The sequence below is a fragment of the Xenopus tropicalis genome, chromosome 6 (assembly GCF_000004195.4).
Source record: "Xenopus tropicalis strain Nigerian chromosome 6, UCB_Xtro_10.0, whole genome shotgun sequence".
NCBI classification, from domain to species: Eukaryota; Metazoa; Chordata; class Amphibia; order Anura; family Pipidae; genus Xenopus; species Xenopus tropicalis.
The window spans coordinates 71,817,240-71,840,605 of NC_030682.2; the positions used below are offsets into that span (position 1 = coordinate 71,817,240).

Here is a 23,366-nt window from a genome sequence, read left to right on the forward strand (position 1 = left end):
TGTAGTCCTTGTTGTCGCATGTAGGCCACTAAAGATGCCATCACCTTCGAGAAGACCTGGGGAGCCGTGGCCAGTCCGAAGGGGAGGGCTTGAAATTGGAAATGTCTTCCTGCGAATGCAAAGCGTAGGTATTTTTGATGGTCCGGGTGGATTGGGACGTGTAGATAAGCATCCCGAAGGTCGATGGATGTGAAAAAATCTCCTTGTTGAACGTTGGCTATTACCAATCGGAGAGACTCCATCCTGAATAATGGTACCTACAGGAATTTGTTTAAGGCCTTCAGGTCGAGCACTGGTCTGAATGACCCGTCCTTGTTTGGGACTAGAAAGAGGTTTGAGTAGAAGCCTGTTTTCCTTTCTGAAGTTGGGACTGGTATGATTGCTTTGGAAAGTAACATGGCTTTAATGGCTTGCTTGAGAGCGAGTCTCTTTTGAGTTGTAGGGGGTGTATTTGATTCTAAAAACTTGTAGGGGGATTGTGATGGAATTGGATCCTGTATCTCTAAGAAACGAGTTGATGGACCCATTTGTCCGTAGTTGTGGATAGCCATGCCTCCCTGAATAGAAAGAGGCGGCCCCCTACTGCCTCCTGCATCCCGGGGAGGTTTGTCTGAGGCTCCTTTAAAGGGGCGTCTGAGTGTTCCAAGTTGGTTTCTTGTTGGAAAGGTAGCTTTTTGTGGGGCCTAAGTATGTGCTCTGTGGTCTTGAGTCTTGAGGGGAACGTCTGTTATAACCGGTGGAACGAAAGGACCGCTTGGGCGTGTTTTCTTATCCTGAGGGAGGAAGTTACTTTTCCCACCTGTGATCTTGTTGATAATTCCGGGCCAAATAGGGAGGCACCTGTGAAGGGCATGGCTACTAAATTTTTCTTTGAAGCCAGATCCGCGCTCCAGGTCTTCATCCAGAGGGCCCTTCTGGCTCCGATCGACATGGCAGAGAAAATGGACCCCATTGAGGATCTTAGACAGCTGTGCGTGCATGTCAAATGATTCATCTGTAACCTCTGTAAGGGCTTCTTCTAGCCATAAGACTGCCGTGCGTGACACACAAGCTGAGGCTATTGTAGGTTTGAAAGCTTAATTAGTGGAAGAAAAAATGTTTTTGAGTAAATTTTCAGCCTTCCTGTCCATGGGGTCCCTAAAGGACATACTGTCTTCTAGAGGGATGGTGGTGCGTTTGGCCAGTCTGGCTACTGGTGCGTCAAACCTTAGGGATGTTATCCCATAAGTCTTTGTGAGTTTGGTCAAATGGATACTGGGTGTCAATTCTTTTGTTTTTAGCCAATCAGCGATCCAGAGTTTTCCATTCTTTTTTAATGAGCTCTTTTACGGTCTCATGTACTGGAAAATGTTTTTGGTGTCGGCGGGAAGAGCCTATCTAGTGTCTTTTGCTCTTTCACTTCCTCTTGTATGCCCAGGGTTTGAAACATGTCTGTAAGTAAGACGTTAACAGCTTCAGCCTGAGATCTATGGGATAGGACCGCTGAATGGGTGACCGGATCTGTACTTTCTGAGTCACTGAAGGCTAGGTTCTCTTCATCAGAGGTATAGCCCTCTGTTTCTGGCTGAATGGGGACTGTCAGTTAACTGGTTATTGGGCCAGTGGTAATATTCTTGTCTGATGAAGTACCCTGGTGTGCTAGTTGTATGGCAGAAAGCTTATCAAGTGAAGAAGAAATACCCAGCAATGTTGTTTGGAAGGGTTTAAACCAGTCAGGAATGTCTGATGGAATTTCTGTAGGTTGAAAAGAAAGTCTGCTCCATTTAGTGTCTTGGGAATGTTCCCTGGGTTTAGCTCGCTTATTGTGCCGTTTTCCCGTGCCGTGAGCTGGGTCTGTGGACCTTGGTGGGTCTGTTGTGTCAGGTCTGGGAGAGTTGGAATTGTCGGAAGCCCTGTTAGGCTGTCTAGATAGAGCTTAGTAGAGTGCAGGAGGAGAAAAGGATAGAGGGTGTGCTGTACTACCCGTACCTTAGGAGCTTTGGGACTAAAATTGCCCTTTATGCGTCCTCCTGTTGTGCAAAGGAACCCTGTGCGGAATTTTCACTTGCATCCTGGTGTTCTTTGCCGTATGTGCCTTAGAGGAAGCGTGCGGCATGCTGAGAACCCGAACTTCCGGTTGGTGCATGTAAGGAAAAAATGGCGACATATTTGAAAAGACAGCACAATTATACTTAGTGCACCCAATGCGAGGAGAGTGCCTGTGGGCGGATGAGGGAAGTCCTGGTAGTTCCTCTGACAGCGCTATGGTCTGTCTCTGTGCGGGACAGCTGGGGGCGGTTGAGGTAGCGCTACAGCATACCGTGCAACCATGTACCCGCTTAGGAAGCTTAGAGGCAGCGCTGAAGCATGCCGTTTTTCCCCTTCCTTCTGATGTTGGCAGCGCTGCAGCATGCCCTTTTCTCCTTACTTTGGCAGTGCAAAAGCACTAAATGTAACTACAAACTCCCTGGCAGCATAGTGGCCTGCTGTGGTGGGAAGGGACTGTGTCCTGAAAGAAAGAAATAAAGCGAAATAGCTTAAGGTAACCTGAAAAAAAATAAAGGTAAAATAAAGAAAAATAAAGTAAACTGAAGGGAACAAAGCTCCCAAGCCTCCTGCCTCTAGGAAGCAGGATAGTAAAAAAACTGTTGGAGGTGGGGCTAATGCAGGGAAGAAGGAGGGGAGTCAGGGGACAGACCCTAGCCTTTTTTCTTTGTTATCCTGCTTCCTAATGGGAAGACTGCATTAACCCACTAGTACCTGTGCTGCCTAGGGACGACCGAGAAAAAGGCATACAAAGAAAATGGCTGGGTTAGCAGGAGGGCCCACTGACACCTGGGCCCACCAAAAGTTTTTCTGGTATCCTGATGGGCCAGTCCAACACTGCATTAAGACCTCAAATGGATTAGCAGGATCATAAAGTGTCCTGTTTACGTGTCCTTTAACTAGCAGATAATTTGTGCTGCTGCATTCCAAACTTCTTGTGCCACAGGGCATGACCACCAGATATACCATATATCACCAAATGCTTTGCAGTTCTCAAAGCCTCATAAAGGTATATGGTAATGGGAAAATGCTATTTTTTTTCAAAACCTATCAGTTAATAGAGCTTCTTCAGCAGAATCCTGCACTGAAATACATTTAACGGCGGAAACAGATTTTCCTTTTATTTAATTTTTGAAATTTCACATGGAGAAACAATAGGTTATTTGAAAGCAGTTCTAATGTGTAGCACTGGTTCCTTCTGAAAGCTCAGAATCAGGAACAATGCACTGAGATGACTGCCCAGTAAAAAAAAAAAAATCCATTTGTTGGTTCAAGAATAATATTTTAGTAAATTTCATTTTAGTGAATCATTTGTTATGTAAATAGTATAATTTAGAAATCAAATGTACAAGATAAAAACCATGGACAGAACCCTGCCAGCCGTTTTGGACCAAAGTGGAACTTCTACTGCCAGACAGTTTTTGCACTGTTTCACTTTAGGGGCCTTTCCTCGGGGGGACTTTTAGTTTATTATATTATATTATATTTATATTGTTTTTTTCAGGACAACCTAAGCTTTCAAAATATGGTAGAATTTGGGTGTAATTCCAATTCTGTAAAAAGATAAATGTCTAAAAAAAATTTCAAAAAAAAAAATCACATTTTCCATAATATAAACACACATACCAGAAACAAAAATTATTTTATGCACAAAAATACAACTGATTTGGAAAGTTCCATGTCTCCTGAACATGCCAATACCAAATATATATAGTTTTATGAAGATTTCTCACTTGTATAGGTCAAAAACTCCCAGGAGTATACTACCAAATTTCCAAAGCACTGCTTCAGAAAGCTGCAAACTTTAGATTTCAAGGCCCAAAAATCCACCAACAGAAGGTTTATCCCAGAAAATTACACATTTTTGGAAAGAACAGATTCTGGGGAATCCAGAATAGGCACAACTACTCCAAACTATCAAGTCGCAATGCTTTACTAAAGTTATTGGTTTTTATCAAAATTTGTGAAATTTAAAAAAAAAAAATCACTTCAAAGCTTCCAGTCTACATTATCTTATCTCCTATAGGTCATGAAGTAACCAAATAAAACACCCTAAATATGAACACCAGGGGTCCACGGAACAGTTTGATGCACAATATGTATAGGTTTACCAAAGTATGTGGCATGTAGGGGCTCCAAAGAGAACATACCCCCATATGATCTGTCATTTTAGCTCCTGCAAAATCAACACATTTACATCATTATATGTGGGATAAAGCTAGTAAAAAGTATGCTCACCCCAGAAAGTCATTTTTTTGGAAAGTACACATTCCCCGGAATCTAAAATGGGTACCCATGTCTTTCTACTCCAAAGCTTTTCTAAATGAAGCAATTTTGATGACATTTACAAAAATCCCCTCAAAAGCATCCACTTTGCAGCATCTTATCTCCCACATAGCATTAGGTACCAAGATAAAACACCCTAAATTTGAACACCAAGGGTCCACTGAACAGTTTGATACACAATATGTATAGGTATACCCAAATATGTGGCGTGTAGGGGCCCCAATGGGAACATACCCCCATATGATCTGTCATTTCAGAAAATCAACAAATTTACATCCTTTATGTGGGATAATGTTACAAAAAAGTACGCTCATCCCAGAAACGCCCCCAAACTATACAGAAAAACCCAGAAAACCATATATTTTTGGAAAGTACATATTCTGACAAATTCAACATGGGTATAGAGTCCTTTCTACACAAAAGTACCAATCTGCAAAGCTTTCCTAAAGTTAGTGGTTTTTTTGACATTTCAGAAAATCGCCTAAAAATGTTGCAGTTTGCCGCATTTATCTTACACAATTTCTAGCGTACAATGGCAAATCACCCCAAATAGGAACACCAGGCAAAGCTATGCTAAAAACAGATCAGGAACACTTATACAGTTTTTAGGGAAACTAAACTAAAAATGAGTGGTAAAAAGGAAAAAAATACAAAAAAAAGTGTGACAGTATGTGTGTATATGAGTGTATATGAAAAAAAAAGTGCTAAATTGTGTGCTGTATGTAGGTATAAATGTATGTAAGTGTGTGTAAGTGTGTAAATCCAAAAAATAAAACACACTTTCCTATCCAGAAGCAGGGATCGCATGGCAGTCCGTCCTGCTGCAGTCCTGGTGAGTGGGGAGGCAAACAGGAACCGGGGAGCAAGCAGCAGACGCGATGCGATCGCATCTGTTGCTTGCGGGGCGGCCCTGCGATGATCGCGTCGCAGGGCACACATGACAGCTCCCCATGCTTGTTGCCCAGGGGGCTGTCATTGCTTAAAACTCTCTGCAGAAGCGGCACATGCCAAAAGACGTTCGGGCGTACGTCATTGGCAGATACAGCCTTTTCCTGCAACACCGTACGTCATTGGCAGTTAAAGGGGTACATTTGAGACTTCCGGTTCTGAAAGGATCCTCCCCTTTCCTTTTCCCTTAGGACAGCAGACGGGCTTGATCTCCCCCCCCCCCCACCTTACACACACCTACACCGAGCTTCATCCTTCCCACCCCCTGGCACAGTAGATAACAAGCAGCTTCAGCTTTCCCTGCCTCGTCTCCCCCTCCCCTTACACACAAGCACACACCGGAGCTGAAGCTCCCTTGCAGGTACAGGCAGAAAGGGCACTGAAGGGCCAGAATCTCAAGGCACTGTGATTGGACAGATTTGAAAACTTTCTTACTTCATTTTTGCCTTTCCTTCTCCTTTAAATAATTTCCCTCTTCGGAGGAGAGGGAAGACCTCAAGGCCTGTACTGACTTTAGAAACCCCTTTTTTGCTTCATAAATACAAGCTAAATATAGTAATTTAAATAAAAGGCAAATTATTTGCATTTCAAACTACAAAATATAACAAACAACATTACATGATAGACATACTAAAATAAGTAGAATTAAAGATAAAATCAATGTATTAACTAATAATCCCAATAAAATAGTTGATATATTCAAAAATTAATATGAAAATCTATACTCACATAACAAGACAGACATTGTTTCTAACTAACTGCAAGATCCCCCAAATTTCTTTGGAACAATTACAAGATCTTAATTTTAATTGTAGAAGTTACTGATGCCATCGATAATTTAAAAACTAGAAAAGTGGGTGGTCCTGATGGCCTCCCCCCTACTTTTTATAAACTTCTGAAGGACAAAAGGTCTCCTTTCCTAACTAACCTATTTAATGATATTCTACTACGTGGTAAAAAAATTTCCTCTAGTGAACTTTCTAGTCTCAAAGTTATACCGAAAAAGAGAAAGATCTTATACATCATCTTATAGGCCAATATCTCTATTAAATCAAGATACTAAGTTATTATCAAAAATTTTGGCTGATAGTTTGTCCCTGATCCTTCCTTCTGTTATCTCCGAAGCTCAAAATGGTTTTATTAAAAATAGATCAGGGTTAGAACATAAGAGCTTTACTCAATTTAATATTTTTTACCAAGAAACAGAAGATTCCTTACATTTCCATAATGAGAAAGTTTTTGTTAATTTGATTTGGGACTATCTTTTCAGTTGTTTGGATTTATTTGGTGTTAATGGCCCATTTTACCATTACATTCAATGGGGTTGATTCACTAAAGTGCGATAAATTTTATCGCACTTTTTTTGCCTTAAATAAGTCGCGACAATTAGCGTGCGATTCACAATAGTATTACCGCGTGCGTTAAGTCGCGTATCGCATGCGTTAAATTTCGCGCTACCGCATGCGTTAGTTTTAACGCATGCGTTAATTTCCGCGCAGAAATGAATACGAATGCATGATTCACAAACACTTAGGCGCGCTAAATATCGCATTGGTCTATGCGAAAATTAACATCTACTTCAGACAGGTGATAATTATAGAAAAGTACAGTTAATGAGTTTTTGGCAATAAATTATGGACTTAGCAGTGTTATTTATTCAAGTATGTGTTTTTTTACGAAATTTTTGGCATGTTTGTAATTTCGCCATAAAATATAGTACTATAGCGGTAAATATTTAGTCGCCATAATATGCAGTACTATAGCGGTAAATATTTAGTCGCCGTAATATGCAGTACTATAGCGGTAAATATTTATTCACCATAAATACATTACTAGGTATATTTTGGCGACTCATTTGTCGCGACTTTGTAATCTCCCGACTTGCGGACATTTTGTAGCGACTTTGTAATCTCGTGACATGTGTGACTTGCAGCCATTTTGTGTCATTGAGCCTGCAGTCACATTACAGAGAGCATCATGCCTGGGGTTTCTGATCCGCTACCAGGGGAGAGGCGCTATATTGTGACCTTTTTCCTGCGCTCAGGATAGGACAGCCTGCCGCTGGGGCCCTTAGGGGTCCACGAGAGGAAGAGGGCGATCCTGCACGAGCTCAAAGATGGGTTGCTCGCCAGGTTTGCCCTTGATGTGGACCTCCGCCTGCTCCAGCGCATATGGTCGGATCTGAAGCGCAGGAATTTAGATCTGGTCGCTGAAATTGCGGAAGGTAATTATTGTACTTTATTATGCTTTTACAGAATACATTCAGTAAAAGATTTAGCAAGTAATTTGAACTAAAAGTACAAATGTAAGAAATGTCAGGGATGACGAAAGTAACATAGTAAGTTGGGTTGAAAAAAGACATACGTCCATCACGTTCAACCATAATGCCAGTGAGGAACTGAAACGTTGGTCACAATAAACCTCTTAATATTATTTCACATCTTCGTGACTCCTTGTGAAAATCCTGTGTGTGCCGTCACCCCATGCCTGTCTAGATTTTGATTTGCCACAGGCACCCAGGTATTATTGTTCCTTATGGTGTGCAGGGAAGCAGCAGGGAGCGGCCCATAGTATGAGTCATTTGGGGAAGGGCAACGAATGTTTTAGGGGGCCCTGGCTAACAATGTCTGTGTGTCCTTTGTATTGATGTGAGGGTTCACAGGGGGAGGGGGGCCCAAAAAATGTTGTTGTGAGGGGCCCCGTTATTTATGATGGTGTATGAATATATATATATATATATATATATATATATATATATATATATATATATATATATATATATATATATATATATATGTATAATATATTACACAAAATAACATCTTGCAATACTATCTCACAGAACTTCAGCTGGACGTAGCACCTCATCCCCAGGCACCCCAGGCTGCAGAGGCTCTTCAGGCCCCCAAGGACCCACAGTCCCCCGAGGACCCCCACGCTGCAGAGTCCCCCCCAGCTACACCACCGGCTCTGGACTCTCCCCAGGCCAAACACTGGGCACCAGGTCCTCCACCCTCACAACAGACCGAAGATGTGGGGACCCAAACAACACCTGGATGGACTGACCCCACACTTCGTCAGTGCAGGAGGACCTGAACACTATAAAGGCCCAGTTGGCCAAGCTCCGGGGGGGACATGGCCCAGCTGCAGCAGGATGTGGGGGAAATCAAGGCCAGCAAGGCCAAAGTTTTTAATGTTTTAAATTTTATTGTTAAAATAAAACTTGTTATTTTACTACTTTTGAACTGGGTAATGTCTAATTATTCCCGTTCCCGTTTAATAAAGTGCCCATAACATATTTGCCATTTATTCTGTGTCTAAAATCTCCCACTTAATTTAAGCCACTTTAGAAAACGGACCCCTAAGTATTTGGCTAAATATTCTTAAATGCCCCCCCCCTATTTTATTATCTCTAGCACTTCTTTTTTTTTTCTTACTTATATTTTTATTGTTTTTGGGGGGTTTTTTTTTGCAAATAAACATTTATACAGCACCTCTCTAGCACTTCTGTGCTCTCCCAGGGCAAAATGTCACCAGTTTTATGCTGGCGATTGCCGCGTGCGTAATGTCGCGACAATTAGCGCGCGTGTAAAAGCTATCGCACTTGCGATAATTAGCGTGCATGCGAAAAATACTGCGCTGCACGTGCGTTATTTAGCGCGCATGCGAAAAGTAGCGCACACGTTATCTAGCGCGACTACAATATCGCACGCAGTATCGAACGGAAATTAGCGCAAGTGTGCTAATAGTGAATCGTGCGTTAAGTCGCAAAAATTTATAAGAAACAACATTAAATTATAAATAGCGCACGTTAAAACGCACTTTAGTGACTCAGCCCTAATATCTTTAATCTAATCTCAAAACTCAAGTCATTTTAGGAGGTGCCCAATCCAAACCTTAAACATTTTTAAGGGGACTAGACAAGGCTGCACCTTATCTCCCTTATTATTTAATATAGCATTAGAACCATTGATTAAAGCTTTCAATTCTTCTAAGGCTTTCCAAGGTATCACTATTAACAAGCAGCAACTTAAGGTACAAGCATTTGCAGATGACTTGAGGCTAATCATAAAAAATCCCAAAAACTCTCTTAAAGCTGTATTTTTATATGCTTGTGAATTTTCAGTCCTTTTCAGGATATAAAGTAAATGTTGACAAGACTGAGGTAATAAATCCATTTGGCTCTATATCTAGCTCTCCTTTAAAAAAGCTGCAATTAAGACACCCAAAAATGCAACTCCATATTTGGGCTTAACCATTCCCATAGATTTAAATAATGTGAATTCCTTGAACTTTACTACTATCATTAATAATATCATCTCAATGTGTAAAAAATGGACACATTCCCCATTAAATTTAAAAGGCAGGGTGATCTATTTCAAAACTTTAATCTTTCCTAAGATGATATATTCTTTAATCAGCTTACCTTTACTTATTAGACACTCAGATATTAGAAAGCTAGATTCTGCACTCGTGAAATGTATTTGGAATGAAAAAAAAATCGAAAATAGCTTTGTCCAAATTAAGGGGACCTGCTAAACTTGGTGGACTATTCTGTCGCATCCTTGCAGCAGGATCTTGGCCAACTGGCGATCTGGGCGGCTAAGTGGCAGATGAGATTTAATGTGGATAAATGTAAGGTCATGCACCTGGGATGTAAAAATATGCAAGCCACTTATACCCTTAATGGGACTGCACTAGGCAAATCCGTAATGGAGAAGGACCTTGGAGTCCTTGTAGATAATTAACTTGGCTGTAGCAAGCAATGCCAGGCAGCAGCTGCAAGGGCAAACAAGGTTTTGAGCTGTATTAAAAGGGGTATAGATTCACGGGAGGAGGGGGTTAATCTTCCTCTTTACAGAGCACTGGTAAGGCCCCATCTAGAATATGCTGATCAGTTCTGGTCTCCAGGGCTCAAACGGGACATGATTGAGTCAGAGAGGGTCCAGAGAAGGGCAACTAAGTTGGTAAAGGGTATGGAAAGTCTCAGTTATAAAGAAAGACTGGCCAAGTTGGGTCTGTTTACACTGGAGAAGAGGCGCTTAAGAGGTGACATGATAACTATGTATAAGTATATACAGTGGAGGAAATAATTATTTGACCCCTCACTGATTTTGTAAGTTTGTCCAATGACAAAGAAATGAAAAGTCTCAGAACAGTATCATTTCAATGGTAGGTTTATTTTAACAGTGGCAGATAGCACATCAAAAGGAAAATCGAAAAAATAACTTTAAATAAAAGATAGCAACTGATTTGCATTTCATTGAGTGAAATAAGTTTTTGAACCCTCTAAAAAAAAAAGACTTAATACTTAGTGGAAAAACCCTTGTTTGCAAGCACAGAGGTCAAACGTTTCTTGTAATTGATGACCAAGTTTGCGCACATTTTAGGAGGAATGTTGGTCCACTCCTCTTTGCAGATCATCTCTAAATCCCTAAGGTTTCGAGGCTGTCTCTGTGCAACTCTGAGCTTGAGCTCCCTCCATAGGTTTTCTATTGGATTAAGGTCCGGAGACTGACTAGGCCACTCCATGACCTTAATGTGCTTCTTCTTGAGCCACTCCTTTGTTGCCTTTGCTGTATGTTTTGGGTCATTGTCATGCTGGAACACCCATCCACGACCCATTTTCAGTTTCCTGGCAGAGGGAAGGAGGTTGTCGTTCAGGATTTCACGATACATGGCTCCGTCCATTTTCCCGTTAATGCGAATAAGTTGTCCTGTGCCCTTAGCAGAAAAACACCCCCAAAGCAAAATGTTTCCACCCCCATGCTTGACGGTGGGGACAGTGTTTTGGGGGTCATAGGCAGCATTTTTCTTCCTCCAAACACAGCGAGTTGAGTTAATGCCAAAGAGCTCTATTTTGGTCTCATCAGACCACAGCACCTTCTCCCAGTCACTCACAGAATCATTCAGGTGTTCATTGGCAAACTTCAGACGGGCCTGCACATGTGCCTTCTTGAGCAGGGGGACCTTGCGAGCCCTGCAGGATTTTAATCCATTGCGGTGTAATGTGTTTCCAATGGTTTTCTTGGTGACTGTGGTCCCTGCTAATTTGAGGTCATTAACTAACTCCTCCCGTGTAGTTCTAGGATGCTTTTTCACCTTTCTCAGAATCATTGACACCCCCACGAGGTGAGATCTTGCGTGGAGCCCCAGAGCGAGGTCGATTGATGGTCATTTTGTGCTCCTTCCATTTTCGAACAATCGCACCAACAGTTGTCACCTTCTCTCCCAGCTTCTTGCTAATGGTTTTGTAGCCCATTCCAGCCTTGTGCAGGTCTACAATTTTGTCTCTGACATCCTTGGACAGCTCTTTGGTCTTTCCCATGTTGGAGAGTTTGGAGTCTGCTTGATTGATTGATTCTGTGGACAGGTGTCTTTTATACAGGTGACTAGTTAAGACAGGTGTCCTTAATGAGGTTGACTAATTGAGTAGAAGTGTCTAACCACTCTGTGGGAGCCAGAACTCTTAATGGTTGGTAGGGGTTCAAAAACTTATTTCACTCAATGAAATGCAAATCAGTTGCTATCTTTTATTTAAAGTTATTTTTTCGATTTTCCTTTTGATGTGCTATCTGCCACTGTTAAAATAAACCTACCATTGAAATGATACTGTTCTGAGACTTTTCATTTCTTTGTCATTGGACAAACTTACAAAATCAGTGAGGGGTCAAATAATTATTTCCTCCACTGTAAGGGGATCATATAATAATCTTTCTAATGTTTTATTTACCAGTAGGTCCTTCCAACGGACACGAGGGCACCCACTCCGTTTAGAAGAAGGGAGGTTCCGTTCATATTCCCATATTTAATTCAAAACAATCCCCAGCTGCAATTATAAATAAGACCCTAGCAACTAGGTAGCTGCTAAAATACCAAACTAGAGACCTGTTGAACAAAAAGCTAAATAAAAAAACAAAGACCAACTGCAAATTGTCTGCAAAAATATCAATGTCTACATCATATTAAAATTTAATTCAAATGTGAATGGCCCATTTAAGATAGCACTTACCTTCATTTTATTTGACCCTTCACTTTGCTCAATTTCTTTTGCCTGTTCTCTGAGGATTAATTCTTGTTCATAAAAAGGAGTATTTTTTCCATATAAAGGCAGGATGTGGTCATACTTTTGACGCTGTAACAAGCAATGCATATTTGTTAACACAAATATTAAACAACTTTAGCAAACTTAGTTAAAAGGTACTGGCGGAAATGGCAAAAAATTATTACATTCCCATTAACTTCAGTTTCTGCTCCTTTAAATCAATTAACTGCACCCCTCCCCCCCAAAAACTGTTTTCATCTGCAAATCAATAAAGAAATCCTGTCAGTGTGTCTGCATCAAGACTGATGCAGTCTCTGTGAGGGATGACACAAGAGCAAGCACTCGCCTAATTCTTGGACTAAATCAACCCTGTGTGGCACTAGCCTAAGCTAGATATAAATGTTGTTTACCATCTATGCTACAGGGGTGTTCATAAATACAGATAAGGGTTTTTCATGGGAAGCATAGACAGCACTATACAATAAGAATAAATGAGGCATACAAATTAATTGGTGGGGATAAAAGGCCGCAGCAGCTTTATTAATTTTAATATATAACAAGAATGAAAATAACTGGTTAATTGGTACCGTATCAAACAACCCGTTGTACCAGCCAGCCCCTGATAACAACATACACAGCAGGCCGACTTTTAACCATGTAACAATTACCCTCCAAGCAAATATTCCAGTTACCATCAACATATTGCTGCGACAATACCCTTTTTTTTTTTTAATCTTTATTTATTTAATAAACATTTCACACCAAAAGTTGACAATAAAATTGGGTGGGTGGGTCGGACTCTTCACTGGCTCTCCACGAAGATGTCCCACGCCGAATGAAGGTATCCCACCAGAATTCCCAGGTTTTATACCCATAGGTTTTCCCGCCGTTACCACCAGCTGACCCCCTTAACAACCAATCAGCATAATGTAAATAGCGTGCCCCCTGTGACTGTAATTGACCTATCCCTGAACTACTGTACTTACACTGCTTTTAACCTATTTTGGCTGTCACTCTCCCATGCCCCTGCGGGCTCATAGCCCTCAGGTTCCAAACTCTTGCACATGCCACAGCCAGAATTACTAGTTTGTTTTTTCTCTGTGTTAAAGTTTGTGAAATAAATTAACAATCTGATTTCTGCAGTAGTAGTTTACTACTTTTCACTTATAAAATGAAACTAGAAAGAAAATTTTGAGAACAAACTTCATGTTGGGTTGAAAAACGTGAAGTCACTGAATGAAATCTGATCTATTGTTGGCTCTGCCCACTTTTTCTAACCTTGGACCACAGTTATATAGTAAAAACCACTGTGCAAAGTTTGGGGAACCTGGTTTTAATAGTGTCTGAATGGCAGCAATTCAACTTTCCCTACTGAAAGTCAACGAGAGACATCTGATTGGCGGTTGGTGACTCCGCCCACTTTTTCTAACCTGGAACTGCAGTGACTAACTCTGGAAAGTTTAACAACCCTGGAATTAATACTTAAATAATGGCATCAGTTTAAATATAAACTAATGAAATTTAATGGGCGGACATGAATTGGCTGTTGGTGTCTCCGTCCACTTGTTGTTTTTTTTTTTTATTTCAATATATTTTTTATTTGAAAAAGCAAAAAACATACAGGCTACTTTCCAAATATCACCTTATATACAAGCATAGTTACAATATCATAGTGTACCAAAGCATTATGATAAGATACAGGTAGTAAACATAGTTTAATAAGTAGTCTGGATTTTTCCGTCGGGGGCCAGGGGGTTCTCTATGGGGCACCCTGGATCCCTCACTTTGTTATCTTTAAAAACTGAATAACTAGAACTATATACAATAGACGGGGTAAGTAGCTATGACTTTAAGACTTTTACGATTTTTACTCGGGGATCCGACCAAACAGAAAAACCATTAGTTGTCTGTGGGCGATATCTATGATAGTGTTATTTTATGTTAAGGTTACAGAGATAGGAGAGATGTAGGATAGGCTTCTCCATATCTATACACGAGCCATGGCTCCCAGATTTTAATAAATTGCTTATGCGAGTCTGATAAAATACTAGACATTTTTTCCATGGCCATGAAACCATCAACTTTGTTTTTGAGAGCTTCAAACGGGATTTGTTTCGTTTTCCACGCTTTTGCAATAATACGTTTGGCTACCATCATGATAACTGTTAAAAGTTGAAATTGTTTTACTGTGAGAGCATCAGGTTTGTGACTTAATAGGGCAATAGTTGGGTGTTTAGGGACCGAGGTCCCAAAAATAGAATGGACCATGGTAAAAACTCTTATCCAGAATCTCTGAGCTTTAGGGCAAGACCACCATATATGGAACATCGAGCCTGTTTGATCACATCCCCGGAAACATCTTGGGTCGGCTGTGGGCAAAAATTTAGCTATACGAGCTGGGACTAGGTACCACCTAAAGAGCACTTTATAATTAGCCTCCAGGAGAGAAACATTGCGTGAAAAACTTTTAACCGTTAACCATATAGATTCCCAGTCTTCTAATGACAGGCTGGTTTGTAAGTCAGTTTGCCATGCCGTAACGTATGATAGACTTGTAGCTTTATCATCTGGGAAAAAGGCACTGTATAACATGGAGACAGATTTCCTATGTTTAGGGTTTTTTAGACACCACTTCTCAAAAAAGGTCTCTGACTTGTCATGTTGGTTAGATAAACTCCATTGAGATTGTACAAAGTGCAAAACCTGTCTCGTGCGGAACCATTCAGATAGGGGGACCTTATAGGTGTCTAAGAAAGTTTGTAGTAAAAAGGGACCGGTTCTGGTTAACAAATGACCAATTGCCCATTTTTCGTTAGCTGTCCACCATGTATATCGTTTGTAGTTAAGACCTGGGATAAACTTAGGGTTGCCCAAGATTGGGGCGGCTGGGGTATGGGGTGAACTAAGAGATAAAGTTTGAACTGTCGAGTCCCAGGTTTTCAGGGTCACCCGAAGGCAGGGGCTACATGTAGGGGGCCTGCTTGCTTTTGGACTCCATATCAAACCCGTTGGGGAAAGGGGATAGGAAAAATGGGACTCTAGGGAAACCCAATGGGGTGTATCCGTTTGAGCATGCATTAAAGGAACAGTAACACCAAAAAATGAAAGAGCTTTAAAGTAATAAAAATAAAATGCACTGTTGCCCTGCACTGGTAAAACTGGTGTGTTTGCTACAGTAACACTACAATAATTTATATAATAAGCTGCTGTGTAGCCACGGAGGCAGCCATTCAAGCTGGAAAAAAGGAGAAAAGGCACAGGTTACATAGCAGATAACAGATAAGTTCTGTAGAATACAATAGTGTTTTATCGGTTATCTGCTATGTGCCTGTGCCTTTTCTCCTTTGAATGGCTGCCTCCATGGCTACATAGCAGCTTATTTATATAAATTATAGTAGACTTTCTGAAGTAAACACACAACTTTTACCAGTGCAGGGCAGCAGCACATTATATTTTAGTTACTTTTATACACTTTCATTTTAAGGTGTTACAGTTCCTTTAAGGGGATTTGGGCTAGTTGCGCTGCTTTGTAATAGTATCATAAATTTGGTAGGCCTAAACCACCTTTAATTCGAGGGCGATAGAGTGTCTTCTTATTAACTCTTGGGGGTTTCTTATTCCATATAAACTTCATAATTTGACCTTCAAATCTTAACAGATCTGTGTTCTGTATAGAGATAGGGAGGGTGCGAAATAGATAAAGCAACTTTGGCCGTAGTGTAATTTTAATGGAGTTTATACGACCTATCCAGGAGATATTGTGAGAGTTCCACTTCTCCAAGAGAGACACTAGAGATTTGAACATTGCCGGGTAGTTAAATTTATATAGGGAGTCGTAAGATTTGGTTAACTTTACCCCTAGTATAGAAATGTAATGAGGCTGCCAAAGAAAGTCAAAGTTAAGTTTTAAAAGCTTCACTGCATGATCTGGTAGATTAATATTGAGCGCTTCAGTTTTGTTATGATTGATATATAGACCTGATATGGTTCCGAATTTCTGTAGTATGTTATATAGGTTGGGAAGTGTGGTAAGGAGTCTAGAGACAATCAGGGTCAAGTCGTCTGCAAAAAGGCTAACTTTGTGGTGGGTTTCTCCTACTTCAAGGCCCATAATATTTGGGTTGGCTCTGATCGCTGCTGCTAGGGCCTCGATAGCTAGATCAAACAATATTGGGGAGAGAGGGCATCCCTGTCTGGTCCCACGGCCTATGGGGAAAGCGGGAGAAGAGAAGCCTAGTATGTTAACCAGTGCTGTAGGGGCTCTATATAACGCTTTAACCCATAAGATCAAGTTAGTTCCAAAGCCCCATTTATTTAACATGTAGTATAAATAGTCCCACGATAGGGAATCAAAGGCTTTCCTAATATCCAATTTAAGGAGCATGGAGGGCACAGTAGATTGTGTAGTGTAATGGGTTAATAGAGTAAGTCGTCTGATTGCATCAGACGCCTGTCTTCCCGGTATGAACCCCACTTGATCTTTGTGGATCAATGACCGGAGGAAAGTATTGATTCTGTACGCTATGATTTTGCCCAGTAGTTTAATATCTGTGTTCAAAACTGAGATGGGTCTATAATTCTTAACATCCAATAGATCTGAGTTAGATTTAGGTATGGCTGAAATTTTAGCTTGGAGGGGACTCCTGTCTTAGTGAGCCTCCAGACTTAAGGCTATTTAACATTGCAGTAAGATGTGGGGTAAGTTCCTTAGTAAATTTTTTATAGTATATATTGGGTAACCCATCTATACCGGGAGCGGTACCTGATTTGAGATTCCTGATAGCATTAGTTACTTCTTCAGCTGTGATCTCTTGTTCAGTTAAAGCCAATTGTTCTTGAGAAAGTTTGGGGAGGTTAAGATCATGAAAAAATTTATCATATGTGTTACGGGATATGGGCGCTGGATTGGTATACAATTTTTGGTAAAATGAAGCAAACTCATTTGCTATCTTAAGAGGGTTCCCTGTTTGGGTGCCCTGAGCTGTCTGTATGCGGTGGATGGAGGGAAAGGAATCATGATTATTTAGTTTGCGTGCTAAGGACCTACCCGGTTTATCTAAGGTGTAAAATAGTTTATGTTTGGCCCATCTAAGTTTCTTTTCGGCTGCTGTTGTCAACAGTAGGTCTAATTCTTTTTGGAGTTGAGATATTTGGGGCTGATAATCTACCAGGGGATCTTCCATTTGCTTAAGAACCAATTGGTCTAAGGATTGAGAAAGAAGCTGAATTGCTTTTTCTCTCGTCTTTTTCCGCTGGGAACCAATTTGGATAAATTGTCCCCTAATCACTGGTTTATGCGCTTCCCACAGTGTTGAGGCCGTGAGCCCAGACTGGGAGTTTTCGGAGAAATATTGTGACAGGCCCTTTTTGATATTTTCTGTTATTTCAGGAAAGCTTAATAATGATTCATTTAGCCTCCAGAATCTAACTCTTGGGCGTTCATGAAGTTGAGATAACGAGGTTAAAATGGGGCAGTGATCTGACCAACTGATATTTAGCATTCTAGAAGAGTAGAGCAATGGAACGAGAGAGGGAGAAAGAAATATATGATCTATTCTTGAGGAAACTTTATGGGGGGCAGAATAGTGAGAAAATTGTTTAACCTCTGGATTTTTTTCCCTCCATGCATCTATTAAGGAGAAAGAATTAAGGAGCTCGCTAAAGGACCGAGTTGCCTTGAGGGCACTAAGGGATGTTTGTTTACCAGATAGTGACAAACGGTCAAGTCTGTCGTTCCAAACTAAATTGGAATCCCCACAAAGTATTAATGGGCCTTGTTGGTTACTATAACAAAAGAAAAAAAAATTTGACCTGGTCAATATTAGGGGTATAGTAAGTTACTATGGTTAGCGGGGAGTCTCCTATGCAAACATTTGCAATTATGTAGCGACCTTCAGGATCTATAAGCCTTTTATCAATTGTCACCGCTAAAGCGGTATGAAAAAATATACCAACCCCTTTAGTTTTAGTAGAACTCGTAGAGAGTATGAAGCTCGAAAATTTCTTATGAAAGTACTTAGGGAATGAAGTATGAGAAAAATGCGTTTCCTGGAGGCATATAACATCAGCTTGTAAAGAATTGAAAAAGGTAAAGGCCTTAGTTCTTTTGATTGGTGAATTAAAGCCTTGAACATTTAAGCTAAGGATTTTAAAGGCCATGGTGATAAGTTGGTGTCAGTGCCTCCATGAATTGCCCACAGCCAACCCTACATACATATATACATCTATAAAAACTTAGCTTAACCCGTCTAAACAAAACGAAATAACCGTAAATAAAACATTGTACCATAGGTACGAATAATACAATTGTGAGTCCCGGTAAAAACCTATGAAACCCCTGTCAGGGGAGACTTTGGAGTACCGGATAGGGGGAGACACATGATCCGGCCTGCACTTATGTAGCCTAACTCAATATCCCCAATAGTGCTTATGCACAGGGAAAAAAAAAAAAAGAAAAAGGGGACCGTGGCCATATGTAATAATTTCCTATAGAACCTGTAACGTAGTGGTCGTGTTTCAAAGTCTAATGGACAAAAAGTACCTGTGTAAGTGTCCCGATCAAGAATACTTGTATGGCCGGCATGGCCTCAATTTTGTATATATCCATATGCGAAAAGGAAGGGAAACTTTAAAAAAAAAAAAAAAAAAAAAAAAAGGGGGGGGAATAAAAAATAAAAATTAACTGTGCTTATGGGAGTAAGGTTGGTGCAATCTGGAACCGGCAACCATCAAGGTGGAATGGAGGATGATTGGGATGACCGCAGTCTGAAAGCTCTGGATCTAACTTTATTCCATAGTGGAGTCAGATGTGGTTGCGATGTCGAAGATGGCGAGTCTCGGGGGCCATGAGATATAATTCCCAATTTCGCGAGCAGAACTTGGCCTTCCTCCAGGGTAGCTACTGTGTGCTGCCTGTTGTTGTGGTTAAAGGCCAAACGAAATGGGAAAAGCCAACGGTATTGGATATTTTGCTGCTGAAGTATCTTGCAGATCGGCCCTATAGCTCTTCTTTTTTGTAGTGTAGAAGGAGATAGATCCGCATAGATTTGGTAAGGATGATCCTGAAAAACTAAATTGGTAGCTTTCCCAGCCGCCATCAAGACCGCCACCTGGGTCTGGTGAAAGTGTAAACGTAATATAATGTCCCTGGGTGGGTCGTCTGGCCGTCTAGGCCGCAAGGCGCGATGAACCCTGTCCATCTCCAATCTAGCCGTGGGGATTTCGGGGACCAGGGCCTGAAGCAGGTTCTGTATAATGGCTGGCAAATCTATAATGGTTTCAGGTAGGCCTCTAATTCTCCCATTATTGCGCCTAGACCTGTTGTCTGCGTCTTTGATTTTGTCCATGGCCTCTTTTAGCTGGGCCTGGAGTGTACTGATATCTTGTTCATGAGAGTCAATGACCGTTATAATATCATCTATTTTAGCTTCAGTATCGGCTATACGTGTGCCCAGATCCGCAACTTGTTTAGCAAGATCTGAAGATATCTTAGTTGCTATTACATCTAGCTCTTGTTGCAGCATAATTTTAAATTTACTTAATAGTACCTCATCCGAGGACCCAGACTGCTCTCCCTGTAGAGGCGAACTACGCGATGTATCATCAAATAGGCTGCCTTGCGAGGCCATCTGTGTGGGATCTGGAGATGACGCTGAGGCTTCAGGCCTATTGAGGTACGCAGTTACCGGCCGACTGCCCGTGGGTGGAGTTGCAGCTGCTTTAGTCCGTTTATGTCGGTTGCGACGGGATCTCTGAGAGGCCATATGCTGTCCCCAGTCGTTAACAAAGCCGTGGATAGACAGGAACAGCCAGGCTAAGGGGATATTTTGCGACCGTTAGCTATTAAGTGCAAGGGCGGTGCAGAGCCAACTCAAGGTGCGAACATCTTGTTTGGCTCACGCATGCGCCTCCGTCCACTTGTTTTAACCCTGAATATGTAGTAAGTTTGGGAGCCCTGACATAAATATTGTAAGAAAGGCAGCATTTTAAATTTAAACCAAAACAATTCAATAGGTAAAGTCTGATTGGCTGTTGGTGGCCCACAAAGGGGTCCGCTTTTGCCCCGAAACGTTGCATTTCCGTAATAAAGATATCTAAAGGGCTAGTCCCGTATGCAGCTCCTGAGTGCCAGAGCTGTTGTTTCTATTTGGGCTGTTGGTGGCCCCACCCACTTTTTAAAACCTAAAAATGCAGTCCCCTAGTGACCCTGGTGTTAATACTGTGAGAATGGCAGTAGGTTGAATGTCTGCATTGAAAATCAATAGTTATGTTGGGTTGAAAACCCCAGCATACTGTTCTTCGACTTTAGCTTATTCTTCCACTTCTTCTTCTTAGCGCCCCCCATTTTCTAAACGCTACTCCTCCTACAGTTTTAGGGGTACAATACCCAAACTCCCCACACATCTTCGCCCTATAGCGGAGCAGGTTGTTTGTGCTTTACTAAGCGATCCGGCCCCCCGTCTTTTTGTGGCGCCGCTCCGAACCCCCCAATTTTCCCATTGACTTTGACAGGGAAGATTTTCAAACTGCTGCCGCACTTACAGCTTTTAAGCTACACCCCCCATCTTGAATAACATAATCATGGGGTCACCCCGAATGAAGCAGCAACATTTGTTGGATGACCCCAAAGTGGGAGGGGCCAACAGCAGCCAATCAAATTTTAATCATTGACTTTAATGGGGAAATTGAAACTGCTGCCAATCTTACAGCTATGAGGCTACACTCCCCAAACTTGAATCACATGGGCTCAGCCTGAATGAAAATATGATGATTACTGGATGCCCCAAAGTGGGCGGAGCTGTGAACTGCCAATCAGATTTTACCTATTGATTTGGCAGAAATTCAACCTGCTGCCATTCTCACAGTAATAGCGTCGGGGTCCCCAAACTTTTTACACTTGGTCACTAGAGGACTGCAGTTTAAGTTTTGAAAAGTGGGCAGAGCAAACAGCCAATCAAATTTCACCTATTGATTTTTATTGGTTTGATGCCAGATTTTCCAAACTTTGCACAGTCAGTCACTGGGTGACTACGCACTCAGGTTTTTTTAAAAAAAAAAACCAAAAACCCGCAAAGTGGGAGGGGCCAACAGCAGCCAATCATATTGTACCCATTGACTTTTATGGGGAAATTGAAACTGCTGCCAAACTTACAGCTTTGAGGCTACACTCCCCAAACTTGAATCACACCGTCATGGGCTCAGCCTGAATGAAAATATGATGATTGTTGGATGCCAAAAAGTGGGCGGAGATGTGAACAGCCAATCAGAAATAAGACTTGGCAGAAATCCAACCTGCTGCCATTCTCACAGTAATAACACTGGGTCCCCAAACTTTGAAGAGTTAGGCACCAGGTAACTGTGGTTCAAGGTAAGAAAAAGTGGGTGGAGCCACCAACAGCCAATCAGAGTTTACCTATTGACATTCAATGGGGAAATTCAATCTGCTGCCATTCTCACAGAATTAAAACCAGGGTCCCCAAACTTTTCACAGTTGGTCACTAGAGGACTGCAATTTTAGTTTTGGAAAGTAGGCGGAGCCACCAACAGCCAATCGGAGTTTACCTATTGACTTTCAATGGGGAAATCCAACCTGCTGCCATTTTCACAGTACTAACACCAGGGTCCCCAAACTTTTCACAGTTGGTCACTAGGGGACTGCAATTTTAGTTTTGAAAAGTGGACGGAGCCACCAACAACCAATCAGATTTTACCTATTGATTTTTATTGGTTTGTTGCCAGGCTTCCCAAACTTTGCATAGTCAGACACTGGGTGACTACGCATTTAAGGTTTTTTTGTATTTTTGTTCAAGGTAAGAAAAAGTGGGTGGAGCCACCAACAGCCAATCAGAGTTTACCTATTGACATTCAATGGGGAAATTCAATCTGCTGCCATTCTCACAGAATTAATACCAGGGTCCCCAAACTTTTCACAGTTGGTCACTAGAGGACTGCAATTTTAGTTTTGGAAAGTGGGTGGAGCCACCAACAGCCAATCAGATTTTACCTATTGACTCTAAATGGGGAAATTCAACCTGCTGCCATTCTCACAGTATTAACACCAGGGTCCCCAAACTTTTCACAGTTGGTCACTAGAGGACTACAGTTTTAGTTTTGAAAAAGTGGGCGGGGCCACCAACAGCCAATCAGATTTCACCTATTGAATTTTATTGGTTTGATGCCAGAGTTCGCAAACTTTGCACAGTCAGTCACTGCGTGACTTTGTACTCAAGGTTAGAAAAAGTGGGCGGGGCCGCCAAAAGCCAATCACATTTCTTTCATTGTTTTCAGTGGGAAAATTTTAACTGCTGCCATTCTCACATGTTTAATGTCAGGGTCCCCAAACTTTGCACAGTTTGTCACTAGGTGACTATGTTCCAAGTTTAGAAAAGTGGGTGGGGCCAACAACAACCAATTAGATTTCCCCTATAGACTTCATATGTTTAAATTTAAACTGCGTCCATTCTTTAAATATTAATACTAAGGTCTCCAAACTTTGCAGAGCTAGTCACCTGGTAACTGCAGTTCAGAGTTAGAAAAAGTGGGTGGAGCCAACAACAGCCAATCAGAGTTTACCTATTGATTTTCAATGGGAAATTCAACCTGCTGCCATTTTCACAGTATTAACACCAGGGTCACTAGAGAACTGCATTTTTAGATTTTAAAAAGTGTGTGGAGCCACCAACAGCCAATCAGACTTCACCTATTGAATTTTTTTGGTTTATATTTAAAATGTTGCTTTGCTCACACTATTTATGTCAAGGTTCCCAAACAAGTGGGAGGAGCCACCAACAGCCAATCCATTTCCACCCATTAGATTTCATTGGTTTATATTTAAACTGATGCCATTATTTAAATATTAATTCCAGGGTTGTTAAAGTTTCCAGAGTTAGTCACTGGGTATTTGCCATTCAAAGTTAGAAAAAAGTGGGCGGAGCCACCAACAGCCAATAACATTTCACCTATTTACTTTCAATGGTGAAGTGTAAAATGCTGTCAGCCTCACAATGAATGCCTGAGTCCCCAAAATTTTCAAAGTTGGTCACTGGGGCACTGCAGTTCAAAA

General features: G+C 41.3%; 1 protein-coding gene across 12 annotated transcripts in view; it reads right to left on the reverse strand.

The window, feature by feature from the left end:
* Positions 1 to 23,366, reverse strand: part of LOC100145148 (uncharacterized) — a 118,125-nt gene that overhangs the window by 59,340 nt on the left and 35,419 nt on the right. For all 12 annotated transcript variants that reach the window (XM_012964280.3, XM_018094539.2, XM_012964283.3 and 9 more), the window contains 1 exon segment: positions 12,272 to 12,394. In XM_012964280.3, the coding sequence (XP_012819734.1) occupies positions 12,272 to 12,394 (123 nt within the window).